General features: G+C 42.8%; 1 protein-coding gene across 1 annotated transcript; it reads right to left on the bottom strand.

Moving 5' to 3' along the window:
- Positions 1–2,599: 2,599 nt before the first annotated feature.
- Positions 2,600–14,120, bottom strand: LOC6044331 (rho-associated protein kinase 1). The gene is made up of 9 exons (XM_001861826.2): positions 13,416–14,120; positions 13,208–13,353; positions 6,504–8,836; positions 5,735–6,442; positions 5,371–5,672; positions 5,116–5,300; positions 4,814–4,919; positions 4,465–4,755; positions 2,600–4,367 (listed from the first exon to the last, which is right to left on the bottom strand). The coding sequence occupies exons 1-9, from the start codon at positions 13,448–13,450 to the stop codon at positions 4,274–4,276; spliced, it is 4,200 nt and encodes a 1,399-aa protein (XP_001861861.2). The 5' UTR covers positions 13,451–14,120; the 3' UTR covers positions 2,600–4,273.
- Positions 14,121–14,259: the final 139 nt, after the last annotated feature.

Genomic DNA, 14,259 nt, shown 5'->3' with positions numbered 1-14,259 from the left:
TGATCGTTTTGACCATTTTGGTCATTTTCGTCGTTTTGACCATTTTGGTCGTTTTGATCGTTTTGACCATTTTGATCGTTAAGGCCTTTTTGGTCGATTTGGTCATTTTCGTCGTTTTGACCATTTTGGTCGTTTTGATCGTTTCGACCATTTTGGTCAAATTGATCGATTTGACCATTTTGGTCGTTTTGATCGTTTTGACCATTTTGATCGTTTTGACCATTTTGATCGTTTTGGCCATTTTGATCATTTTCGTCGTTTTGAACATTTTGGTCATTTTCGTCGTTTTGATCGATTTGACCATTTTGGTCGTTTTGATCGTTTTGACAATTTTGATCGTTTTGACCATTTTCGTCGATTTGGTCATTTTCGTCGTTTTGACCATTTTGGTCGTTTTGGTTTTGATCGATTTGGTAGTTTTGGTCGTTTTGACCATTTCGATCGTTTTGATCGTTTCGACCATTTTGGTCGTTTTGGTCATTTTGGTCGATTTGGTAGTTTTGACCATTTTGATCGTTTTTGGTCGATTTAGTCATTTTCGCCGTTTTAACCATTTTGGTCGATTTGGTCATTTTCGTCGTTTTGATCATTTTGGTCGTTTTGATCGTTTCGACCATTTTGGTCAAATTGATCGATTAGACCATTTTGGTCGTTTTGATCGTTTTGACCTTTTGATCGTTTTGACCATTTTGGCCATTTTCGTCGTTTTGACCATTTTGGTCGTTTTGATCGTTTTGACCATTTTGATCGTTTAGGCCTTTTTGGTCGATTTGGTCATTTTCGTCGTTTTGACCATTTTGGTCGTTTTGATCGTTTCGACCATTTTGGTCAAATTGATCGATTTGACCATTTTGGTCGTTTTGATCGTTTTGACCATTTTGATCGTTTTGGCCATTTTGGTCATTTTCGTCGTTTTGAACATTTTGGTCATTTTCGTCGTTTTGATCGATTTGACCATTTTGGTCGTTTTGATCGTTTTGACAATTTTGATCGTTTTGACCATTTTGGTCGTTTCGATCATTTTCGTCGATTTGGTCATTTTCGTCGTTTGACCATTTTGATCGATTTGGTAGTTTTGGTCGTTTTGACCATTTCGATCGTTTTGATCGTTTCGACCATTTTGGTCGTTTTGGTCATTTTGGTCGATTTGGTAGTTTTGACCATTTTGATCGTTTTTGGTCGATTTAGTCATTTTCGCCGTTTTAACCATTTTGGTCGATTTGGTCATTTTCGTCGTTTTGATCATTTTGGTCGTTTTGATCGTTTCGACCATTTAGGTCAAATTGATCGATTAGACCATTTTGGTCGTTTTGATCGTTTTGACCATTTTGATCGTTTTGACCATTTTGGTCATTTTCGTCGTTTTGACCATTTTGGTCGTTTTGATCGTTTCGACCATTTTGGTCAAATTGATCGATTTGACCATTTTGGTCGTTTTGATCGTTTTGACCATTTTGATCGTTTTGGCCATTTTGGTCATTTTCGTCGTTTTGAACATTTTGGTCATTTTCGTCGTTTTGATCGATTTGGTAGTTTTGACCATTTTGATCGTTTAGGTCGATTAAGTCATTTTCGTCGTTTCGACCATTTTGATCGTTTTGGCCATCTTGGTCGATTTAATAGTTTTGGTCGTTTCGACCATTTTGATCGATTGGGTAGTTTTGACCATTTTGATCGTTTTTGGTCGATTTAGTCATTTTCGCCGTTTTGACCATTTTGGTCGATTGGGTCATTTTCGTCGTTTTGATCATTTTCGTCGATTTGGTCATTTTCGTTGTTTGACCATTTTGGTCGTTTTGGTTTTGATCGATTTGGTAGTTTTGGTCGTTTTGACCATTTCGATCGTTTTGATCGTTTCGACCATTTTGGTCGTTTTGACCATTTTGGTCGTTTTTATCGTTTCGACCATTTTAATCGTTTTGGCCATTTTGATCGATTTGGTAGTTTTGGTCGTTTTGACCATTTTGATCGTTTTGGTCGATCTAGTCATTTTCGTCGTTTTGACCATTTTGATCGTATTGGTCATTTTGGTCGATTTTGGAATCGGTTATTTTGATCGTTACTACTATTTTAGTCGATTTGGTAATTTTGGTCGTTTTGGCCATTTTGATCGATTTGGTAGTTTTGACCATTTTGATCGTTTTTGGTCGATTTAGTCATTTTCGCCGTTTTAACCATTTTGGTCATTTTCGTAGTTTTGAACATTTTGGCTATTTTGATCGATTTGACCATTTTGGTCGTTTTGTTCGTCAATTTTGGTTAATTTTGTCATTTTGGTCTTGTCATTTTGTCATTTTACTTTTGTCATTTTGGTCGATTTGGGAATTTCGGTAGCTTTTTTGTTTAAGTGAGCAGGATATAGACTATGTGTTGACAAATCTACATTGACCCATTTATATTGTTTTGCTTGATATGAAGGTCGTATACCATTTCGGGAAATTTCGTTTGCAAGATTGTCAAAATAAACTTTCCGTTTTAATTGTTTAACTCTTTGATAACCATCTTGAGCCTGTGGCAATCAGCTAAAAATCATCCTAAAATTAACAAAGAATTAATTTCGGCACATTTTAGAGCTTAAAAAAACAACACGATCGATGTTTATAAGTAATGTACAAATGTTTTTATTCGATGAGCCAATTATTGTGAAGCAAAAATGCTTCTCCCTCACTTTATTGGTTATACTTTTTTTGCTGGATCCTTATTTTTTTTTTGTTTCGTTACACGTGTTTTCTGCGTTTTAATAAATGTTTTATTGTTTCTTCTTCTCCTCCTGCTGCTGTTGGCATTCTTGCTAATGAAATTTCCGCATCTTGCGACAGTTACGTCTTAAAAGGCACTTGTGTTTTGTTGTAATGGAATTTGTTACATTTCTTTTCTTATTATTTCTTTTTTTGCTATACAATTAAAAGTTGGTTGAATAAAAAATATCCTTTCTGTTAAATATTTTCAAATCTAGCGCTAACGTCTAGACTTTATTTATGTATAATAAGCTAACGACCGTCACACTTTTGTCTTCCCCCTGCATGCGAACACAGGGTAAAACGGAAAAGAGCTGCCCCGTGGAATAAGTTTATCCTCTCTCTTCATCGTGCTTTATTAAGCGGAATTTTGAATTCCTTTCTTTTTTGTTGCTTCCATATTACATCATAATTCAAATCCTAACTAGAAGATTTTCTTTTCCTCTTATCAGTAAGATTACTACAGCAATAATAATAATAATAATATTAACCAAAACACTAGAACGAATGCTAACATGTTAATCTTTTCCCCCAACTTTCTTCTCTCTTTCCCTCTCCTCTCTCTTTTAAATATGTATGTAAACGTCTTAATAGTCGAATGTCGTTGCCTCCCTTGATCGAGTTTAAAAATTACAAAACAAAAAAAAAAACAAAAGGTTGCTAGGTCCGAAAGCGAAACGAGCTGCGTGTCTTTTTGGAAATGTTAGTTTTTTTAGGTTAGGTAGCAGTAGGCGAGAACAATAGCGGTTAAAAATCAGTCAGTTTAAAAAGGAAAAAAAGCTGCAGCAAAAAGGGGTTGCAACGAAAAGCTAAAACAAAAAGGGGTTTATTAAAACAGGAATGTCTCCAGTATTGTGTGTGTTTGTTTAAGAAGCCCTCGAAACAAAAACAAACAATAGATTTGCGTGCGTGCGTGAGCGTTTGTAGGTTGGTGTTAGTCTTACTTTAAGCAAGTCTGTCGAGTCGACGCTAGTCCAGCTACGAAACCAACGGGTTTCCCCCCTTTCAAGTACACAAACAGATTGTTATTGTATAAGTTTCTTTTTTGTATATAAATCATTATAAAACATCTCTTTCAATTCTCTCTCTTTTCTGCTTCTCTCTCAACACAGCACTTGATATCTTCTCTTTCGTAGAGCTTTACTGTTGCGTATTTCTCTCCATTCTCCCATTGTTCTCTCTCTCGTGTAAGTGAGTAATAGCTAATAAAAACAATTGGTTAAAACAACAAGCCTATTCAGTAGTTAAATGCGTGGGAGTGTGTATTCTTTTAGTTTGTTCGGTGCCATTTTTTTGTTTTGTTTTCTCACTATTGGTTTAGCCGAAAATTGCTGATGAAGTTTGAGCTGTTGGCCACGATCGCGATTACTAGGTAATGTGTGTAGGGTAGAACAATAGAAATTTTCGCCCTCCCTTTTTGTGAGCATTTTTTGACCAACATTTTGATTAGGACACGATCGAATTATTGTCAGTTTAAAAATTGTGGTGTTAGAATGTTCAGGAGAACCTGTAGGGAAGGAAGGTTGACCAGGTTGTTACTGTTGCTGCTTCAGGGACGCATTGGCCGGAAGCGTTGCGGACCGTTGCACATTCACAGCGTACGGCTTGTAATTGGAACGGGTCGATTGACTGATTGTGGAGAAGAGAAACAACAACACCCCAATTAGTCGAGATTCGGGTTAGTTACACAAGAAGCACCACCAAGCCACCATAGGACCACACTTACCTGGGCGATATCTTGCTTCCGTCGCCGTTGCCACTGCTGCTACTTCCGGTGCTACCGCCGGCACCGCCCCCACCTCCCCCTCCTCCCGCCCCGCCCAGATTATTCGTCGAGTTGGCCTTGTATCCACTCTTCTGGATACGCTTCGAGAGCCGGCTGACCCACCGGTTCTGGTCCTCGTTGGACGTCGCCAGCAGCAGCATCTCGCGGGCGTAGTTCGGGTCGTGGTGCAGCTTGCACGGCGCCAGCGGGTTGTTGTTGTCCACGTGCTCCTTGTGCAGCTTGAAGCGACATCTGGGGGGCGAAAATGATTAGCTTGACGACGGCAAGAAGCATTAAAAAACAACATTACCGTTTACACTCGTACGCGGCCAACGACTTGAAGACACTCCAGAGGGACTTTTGGCACAGGTCGCAGGTCGTCGGTATGTGGTAACTGATCTGGAGGAACTCGTGACCTGAAAGCGATGGTTAAACACGATTTGACTAAAATCTAACCAAACTTGACTAAACTCGCTTAACGGTGCACAAACGTCAAACGAGACAGTGACAGCGGCGAGAACTGTCACAAAGCACGTGTTTGTCGAGCAGTCGAGTGCAAAAGGGGGGAAATTTGTGGGTACGCATTGTAAACAAACAAGAAAAAAAACTCACCCTTGTACTGCAGCGTGAGGGGCCGCTCGTCGGCCTTGGACGAGCTCACGTCCAGCTGCTGCTGCTCGTCCGGCCGGCGCGCTTCGCCCTCGCCCGCGTACAGCAGCTGGAAGATGCGCGGGATTTCTTTGGGATCGGCCCGGATGACGTCGCCCTGCGTGACCGGCCGCACGTGGAACACTTTGCTGTTTTTTTTTTCAAGAGGAATTCGGTTAGAAAGAGTCTAATTACGACGGGATTGAAGACACCACTCACCTCAAATCGATGATGAGCAGCGGATCGCTCGTGTTCTGCTTGTCCACCTCGGAGCTGTAGAAGATGATCCGCTTGGGCGACACCACCACAAACTGCTTCTTCCAGCCGTACCGCTTGATGTTCTGCTTGTTCGGCACGCTCAGCCAGCCCTCGAAGATGGCGTCCGGCTGGTTGGCCGCGTCGGCCGCCTCCAGCGTGTCGTTGTCCGCCGACGACAGCGACGCCGTCTCGTTCAGCTTCATCTGCAGGTGCTCGATCTCGGTCGCCTTGCACTCGATCTCCATCTGCAGCTTGGTCTTGATCTAGAGAAGGATTCGGAGAATCTTGTAACAATCGGTCAATCGAAATCAAAAAAAGTACTCACATCAATTTCCCTTGATAACTGGCTGATGGTGTCGTTGTGCTTCAGGCATAGCTCGTCGTATTTGGCCCGCTCGACTGACAACTCCTGCTGGAGGCGTTTGTTCTCCTTTTCCTTCTTGCGCAGATCGGCCGCCGAGTTGACCTTGCTCTTCTGCTTGCTGCCGCCGGTTAGGTTGTTGTCCTTTCGGTTCATGATCTCCGCCAGCTTGTTGACGGCCTGCTGCTTCAGCATCGTTTCCGTCTTGAGCTTCGTGCGCAGCTTCTCCATCTCGGCCTGTTCGCTCTTCAGCTGTCCGAGCTCGTCCTGCATCTTGCGGTTCTGCTGGGCCAGATCGTCCAACTCAAACAGTTTGTTGTTGAGCTTCTTGCTCAGCTCCGTCTCCAGATCCTTGAGGGTCGTGAGAGCCGCTTCTTTGGTAGACAGCTCGTTCCGGTGCTTCGTGATGAGGTCCTTCAGTTCGAGCTCCTTCATCGTCTTTTCCTTCTCCAGGTCGGCCACCGTTTCCTCGGCTATCGAGCGGGCCAACGCTTCCGAATCGGCCCGCGCCCCTGCCAACGTCAGCTGGTGCAGCACGGAGTTCCGTTCCTCCTCGAGGTCCTGGATCTGGCGCGTCTTCTCCTCCAGCTCTTCGCGAACTTCGTTGCTCTGCGTTTTGTACAACCGCGAAAAGTACTGCTCGGCCTCCAGCTGATCCTGGAGTTCCTTCATCTGAAAGCAAAAAACAGTTAGTATCTACAACCCAAGGTCCAGTCCAAAACTGCAAACCCACCTGCAAAATGTCCACGTTGTGGGCGTTCTTGATCTTGACAATGTCCTCCTCGTACTTGCGCTTCGTCTCCCGGAACTGCTGCACCTCCTTGACCAGCTGCATCTCCTTCGCCTTGAGGTGGGCCACCTCCGAGCTCTGCAGGCTCAGCTCCGACAGCAGCGTGCTCTTCTTGCTCTGCTCCTGCTCGAGCTGGCTGTGCAACGCCAGGACCTTCTCCGACTCCTGCCGGTACTCGCCCTCGAGCTTCTGCAGACGCTGCTGGATCTGCCGGTAGTCCACCGACAGCATCGATATCTGGCGCTCCTTTTCCTGCGAGTTCTGCTCGGCTTTCTGACGTGCCACCTTCTCCTCGTTCAGCTTCGTCTGGAGCGCCTTGACCTCCTGCATGTTGGCCTCCTCGTTGTTCAGCAGGCGGGACTTTTCCGTTTCCTGGTGGGCGCGCACTTCCTGGTGGTACCGGTTCTGGACCGCCTTCAGCTCGCACTCGATCGAGGCGTTCTCCTTCTCCAGGTCGGAGATCCGATCCGACAGGCAGCGGTTGTCCTCGAGGGCTTGCTGTTCCCGCGTTACGGACCGTTCCAGATCGCCACCGAGCGAGTGCAGCTTCCCTTCCAGTTCCTTCTGCAGCTCCGTCATTTGAATGCGCGCATTGCGTTCCTGGGCCAGACGGGTCTGTAGATCGGCCACGTCCTGCTGGAGAGCGTCACGAGCGGCTTGCAGCCCGGCTAGCATCGACGCCAGATCCGAAGCCTTCTGCTCGACGTCGGTTTTGCTGAGACGCAGTTCGGCCACTTGCTTCTTCAGCTTTTGACTCACTTCCGTTTCGCTCTTGTACTTTTCCTGCATGTCGGTCAACTGCTTCTCCAGCGCGTTGATTTTGTCGTTGTACTGCTGATTGTTGTTCATTTCGCGGGTTCGTTTGCTCTTTTCCTCTTCCAGGCGTTTGTTTGTCTCCAGAAGCTGGGCTTCCGTCTTCCGGCGGGCTTCCTGCTCGCTGTCCGCCTTTCGGCTCATCTCTCGGAAGTTGTGCTTGAGCATGGTGAGTTCCTTCTCGTAAGTATTGGCCAAGTTTTGAATGTCCGTTTCGCGCTGGGTGATCAGCTCGATCTGCTGCCGGAGTGTCCGCTCCTGCTTTTCGAGCATTTCGATCGTGTTCCGTTCGCGCTGCAGCATGTTCTCCATCCGGAGCAGTTCGGCATTGTTGGACGACCGGTGCCGTACGTGATGGTTCCGATGGGATCCCGTTATCGATGTGGTCTTGTTGTCCACGTTGTCCTGCGATCCTCCACTCAGCAGCTGGTAGTCTCCGGTGTAGGTGAATCCGATAAACGGCAAATGATCACCGGAGAAGGTCGTCGGCGTTGGGAAGTTTGCTTCGACGCTGTTTTTCTTTTCGATCTCGTCAAAGTTTCGTGTGTCGTCGTCACTGCTCAGTTCCGGCACGACCGGTGGCACCGATTCGCGCAAATTCTCAAACGTCCACACATCGTTCTGGAAGAAGGGATGATTCCGGATCTCGTCGATTCCGGACCGTCCCAGCCGTTGCGTCCGATCCGTCAGGAAGCCCTTGATGAGCGATTTGGCGTTTTCACTGATTTGGGCGTCCCCCGGGAATTCCAGCGAATTCTTATGGTCCATAATCTTCCCATACGTCCCAACCAAACTGTCCGAGTAGAAGGGCGTATCGCCGATCAAGATTTCGTACAGAAAGATACCCACGGACCACCAATCGCACTCGCGCCCATAACCACCCTGAGCACCTTGGAATTGCAGCACTTCCGGACTGATGTAGTCGGGCGTTCCGACCGCGTTCGATGACCGGACCAACCCGTCCGGGCCCATCCGCATGCACGTGCCAAAATCGGCCAACTTCAAGTGACCGTACTTGTCCAGCAGCATGTTATCCGGCTTCACGTCCCGATGGATGAAGCCCATACTGTGGATCGTGTCCAACGCCAGCACGACCTCCATCGTGTAGAAAATGGCCCACTTCTCCGGAATCTCGTAGATATTCATCAAGCTGACAATGTCCCCGCCCGGCATGTAGTCCATCACCATGTACAGATACTTGGCGTCCTGGAACGCGTAATGCAGCTGGACGATCCACTCCGAGTTGGCGTGGGCCATTATGTACCGCTCCTCCCAGAAGAAGGCCGTGTCCGAGCGGGTGATCATCTCGTACTTGGACAGCCGCTTCATCGCGTACACCTGCCGCGAGGACTTGTGCCGGACGAGCTGAACCTCGCCGAACGAACCGCGCCCAATCAGCTTGATCGGCAGGAAGTCCTCCGGCTTCATGCGCAGATCGTTGATTTCGCGGGCGAGTTCCTTGTCTGCGGATGGACAAATGTTTTGGAAGAAATAATAAAATCAAAATGTCAAATCAACCATCGAATAAATAAATGAAAAAAAACTATTTACAATTTTAGTTAAAATAGAAACATAACAACAAACTTGAAAAAAAAGCTTTAAAAAACGGAAAAATTCATAATTTTGATTCTGAGAGAAAACTAAAACAATAAAAAATAAAAATGCATAAAATAGTTCATCTTAAAAATTGGTAATTTTCCTCAATTTAGATATGACAAGAAAAAAGAATTGCTAAAACTTAAAAATAACTAAAATTTCAATTTTTCGGGAAACTCTTCAACATGAGGACAACAACATGAGACTTAAAAATAACACTGACCTTCACAAATTGACAAAAATGACTGCGCAGGCTCAACTCGAGGGAAGCAGTGTTTCTCCAAAGTTAGTATGGAGAATTAGGGCGGTTCGCTCTTTTTTTGAAAAATTCAGCAAGGGCTCCAAAAAGACTCATTCACTCGCGATTGAGTTTAACGCGACGCAAAACTGCTCTGACCGTTTGTCACTTCCACACCAATCTCTACTGAAATGCTCGCTCTCTCTCTCTCTTTGCTCTCCCTCTCACTCCAATCGGCAAGTATAGCGAATGGTTCAGAGAGGCTGATTGCGCGACATAGCTGACTCAAAGTAGTCTGCGATTGGCTTTGTTTTGATAATTTGTAAAACTGCTTAAAATCGATGATTTCCACCACGAAAAATACAAATTTACGTGAAACGGTGGCAGTGCAGGTCAAAAGAGCGCCGCGCTGGTATTTTGTTAGATTCTCTCCTTTCTGAGCATATTCGTTTGTGACTCGGGTCGACGGACAGAGTCGTGTTCGCTCACGAATGGTTGCGCGCTTCAGTCGGGAAAGATTCGTCCGGCGATGAGTGAGTGATTTCTGATCTTTGAGCCGAAAATATCTGGGGACTCCAAAGTGTATGCTTCCCCTCGAGTTTAGCCTGCCCAGAAATTTATTTGGTTGGTATTTCAAATTTGTTCATCATGTTTCCTGTTAAATTTGGTCTTTTTCTATATTTTATTCTAAAAATCACAGGTAAATTATCAAGTTGCCAAGATTTTAATGTTTTAAATTTGAATGCAATAAAAATCAATTTGACAAAAAAAACGTGATTTGGAACGATTTCAGTTTCTAGCGAAATTCAGCTTCCCTCCTTAAAATAAGTGTCAGTTCGACGGCAACATTACAAAAGGCATTAGGGGAAGTGAATTTTCACGATTTCGCGGACAGCGTGAAATCCGTGAAATTTCAAGATTTTCGTGAAATCCCGTGAAATTTATCAATTGTCTCAAATCAATTCTTTAAAATAACAATATAACAAATATTTCACTCATAAAAACTTTTTAAGTAAATAGTTAAGTAAAACATATATAACATGAAATTAATACAACATTTACTGAGAAATGAATGCTGCAAATACTTAAATTATGTTAACAAAAATCAGTCAAAGAAAAAACAATATTTTCGGATTTTTTTTTATATTTTTTTTCTTTTCAACTTAAACTTGTTAAAATTGATTGAACAAGTATTTTGTGATATTATTTTTAAAGATTGCACAGATTTTTTTTTTAATTGATTTGATTTATTTTAAGAAATCAATTAAAAGCAACCAATCCTGTAAAAGTGACATTCAAATTGAAAATAGTCGTCTATCTCTTTTCCTCTGGTCAATGATATAACCGGAGGAGCAAACAAAAATAGATTGAAAAATTGAATTCCATCAGAGTATAGAAAAATATTGAGAAAATAGATAGCTATTTAGACTATCAATAATCGTTCATCAATTTTTCTTAGAAAACTAATTGAATTTAGTATTTTTTTCATTCACCGTCATAACAGTTTAATTTGAAAGATATAATTTTAAAAGAATTTAAAATATTCAAAGATTAAATAAACAGTTACTTTAAAGACACCTTTAAGGAACATTTCAGATTGTTTCTGAGTCCTGTTAATTTTCACGATTTTTGATTATTTGGCTTCAGTAAAAGCTAAAAAAAATATTTTTTCTATTTTCTGTTCTAATTTTGAATAAAATTTTGAAGATTTTATTACAGATTAAAGTACTATTGTCTATTGATTTTTAATTTAGTTTTTTTGAAAAATGCCTTACATTCATGTTTCAAAATATGTAATCAAGTGATTTTTTTTAAATTAGTAAAAGATTTTTTTTGTGTCACGCTCGAATTAAGTTAAGATTTTTTTAGTATATGGAAAAATAATATATAATATATCATAAAAAGTAGTTTCTGTAAGTTTGACATACCATATTCAAAGTTATTTTAATATTTTTGACGTTCCGCGAAATTTACGTGAAATTGTGTCTTTTGAAATTAAGGTCCCCGTGAAATTTACAGTTTTTAAGCGTGAAAAATCACCAAGCCTTGGCATCATGTACATATTGACACTTGCTGGATTATTGCATATTTTGGAAGTACTCTTAATAAGCTACCTTTTCATCAAAAATGAGCAAAAGTCACTTCAGTAAAGTTTTTTTTTAATAATGATTTTAAATAAAGTGATATAAGCAAAATCACTGACAACAGCAGTGCCTGTTTATATAGTCCTGTCAATCCGTCAAATAACAGGCTACATGAACCTTGCGACGAAAAAAAAAGCATCAAAACAAAGACGCCATGTACGTTTGGCGACGGAAAGCGAATCATAACAAAGCTTCTCAAATGTCAGCAGGGTGATAGAGACGTGTGTGATTTCAAAACGAGTTATGTTTATTTTTCTTAAATATAGTGACTTAAACAAAGTTTTATTGAATATGGATGTTCAAATATCGCAAAAAGCATAGTTTTTCATCGTTTGTTATCATTACACAATCTTCAATGTTAAGATGGGAAGTGATTTTTTTATGGTTTGTACATGAAACTTTTTAAAATGTTAACGTCGAATTGCGGGCAGCGGCCATCCGGATGCTCTGCAGGATTGATTGATATCTCTGTGCTTTCTATTGCGAACTAGTCAGGAAAACCAGCAAGCTAAGTTCATCAGAGCACAAGGGCATCGTGATCGTAATTTTTGCGTCCTTTTTTCATGTTAGCAGTGATAAATGTTAGTCCTTACTTTATCATCGTTGATCGGAAGGCACGCCGCCGGTTGAGCTCGTCGAAGTTGTTGTGTTAAGTAATTTGTCAAGTTTGTTAAATTATTTTTCACATATTCTAATAGCTCCTTTACACAGTAACATGTCGATTGCGAGCAGTGAAGCTACGCGGTTGTTTGCAGGATTAATCGTGTTTTTTTGCATCGATTGCAAGCAGTGTGGCCACGTAGTTGCTTTGCATGCTAAAGGAAGTATTAAGGAGGTATTAGACTATGGCAAAATAAACAAACTCGCACTTTTTGACAGTTTGCCTGTTTTGTTTGTTTGCCTGAATCTTTTTGTAGAAACGTCATACACAAAAAAATGCGAGTTTGTTTGTTTATTTTGTTGTCATAGTTTAGACCTGATGATAATTTTGAGAAGTCAAAAATAAACCAAAATTATTTGATTCATAAAAAATATTTAGAAAATCAATGGAGCCATCGACTTCTTTCAAGAATATGAAAATCTGTTCTTTAGTGAAGATTATCGACATCATCGGGCGATAGCCTTCCGACCAGCATTGTTGGATTGCCACTCTTTAAACATCTTGTAGGCAGCTTTTAACAGCGCATTCGATTTTTTTTTTCGGAATGTCCAAAAGACATCCTTCTTCAGATCTTGAAAAAAGTAAACTTAACTTGACGGAGGTTTGAAAAAAAAAAAAAATGACGGAACAAACCATTTCAGAATTCACAGGCTACTAAGACGTAAGATGGTCACCCTCCTCTGCCATTACTCGAAATCTTTGACAAATTCCTCGTATGTTTGAAGTATTGAAGTTGTAATTTTGATTTAAAGAAATATTTTTCTTTAATAATTTTAAACGACATTTTTTTTCTATTATTTGAATTAAAGTAGGATTTGGACGTCTTCCAACTTTCAAAGAATCATTCGGGTAATTTAAAAAATCTAGAAAATTATAAGATTGGAGTAAACAAATCTTTTCATCTAGTTTTCTTAACTAGATGAGAAAGAGCCCCCCCTTCAAACATGCTTAGTGATGCGCTCAGCTTAAGCCCGCAGCCAGCAGGGCACGTCCGAACGCGATGATGTTACGCAGAGATTGATTAGTCATTTTCTAAACAAAAACACTCAAATAAAGCAGCGGCCAAAGGAGAGATGAAGGTGTTCGCGAAATACACAAAAGTGAATTTTACTCTTTTTTTTAGGTGGCCAAATCAACTCAACCAAGGGAAAGATAAATACTAACGAAAAAGATAGCAGAAACCGAAATTACTCACATCGCTTAATGTAGGTTTCGATATTTTTGATAATCTTGACATTGTCGTGGTCACAATCGGCCACCAGCGCCGTGACCGTGTCCAGCAGGCAGTCGATGTTGGCGATGCTTCCCGGGTCACGGATCTTCTCCTCCAGCGCCAGCAACCTGTTTGGGGAAGGGGGTGGTCATTAATCTGCCAGGATCACACGGATCCAATCTTCACTCACCTCTTGCGGCGGTCCTCGTCCATTAGGGTGGTCATTGTGGCACTGTTCTGTGTGTGGACACAAGTGGTTCCCACTTCTTCCCCCCTCCCGCTTTCTGCGCGTTTCTACTACTTCAACACCACCGCGGAACCTGCGCTAGACGACAGCGGTCACCGTCGTTGCGCCGGAACCACATTCATGCACGCAACCCACCACACACAACAACGCACTTCCCCCGGGGCACGTCCCCGTCGTAGAACCTTCTATCCCACAGCAGCAGCAGCAGCGCAAACACACACAGTACACAGTCTTCTTCTTCCCCGTTGTGGTGCTGGTGGTGGCGGCCACTCTGTCCCGAGGGCGGCGGCGATTCCCTTCCCCCCACACCGAACCAGGCGCGCGGCCTCTGCTGACCGTTGGCGAGAGCGAGAACGAGCAACTTCCCTCCCTCTCTGTCTGTCCTCTTTCTACGCTGCTGCTGGCAGCAGGCACTCCAACAACAAAAGAATTCACCATCCGTTTTCGGGGGGCCGTTTCGGGACGTTCGCGACTCCGGCGGCCACCGACCTACATAGCGACGCGGCGGAACCGATCTTTCGGGGGCGGATTTTGGCGACCCAAAGTCAGGAAAATGCACTCGCGATTCGCTTTTTTTTTGGCACTCGACAAATTTTAATACATTCAGCACTCTTGACGTTCTGCTGCTGCTGCTGGTGCTGGAGGCCAGGGCTGCCAGGTGAGTTTGGGGAAAAGTCGCGGCAGGCGGCGCTGAAATGTCTGCGGGAAAGGGTTTTGCTTGATTTGGCCGATAGCCGCATCAAAAAATATTTTCAAGAACTAGAAAAAATCATCCAAAATGATAAGT

Source organism: Culex quinquefasciatus, chromosome 1 (assembly GCF_015732765.1).
Source record: "Culex quinquefasciatus strain JHB chromosome 1, VPISU_Cqui_1.0_pri_paternal, whole genome shotgun sequence".
NCBI classification, from domain to species: domain Eukaryota; kingdom Metazoa; phylum Arthropoda; class Insecta; order Diptera; family Culicidae; genus Culex; species Culex quinquefasciatus.
Note: the sequence above shows the minus strand (reverse complement) of the source record. Positions and strands in the feature narration are given on the sequence as shown.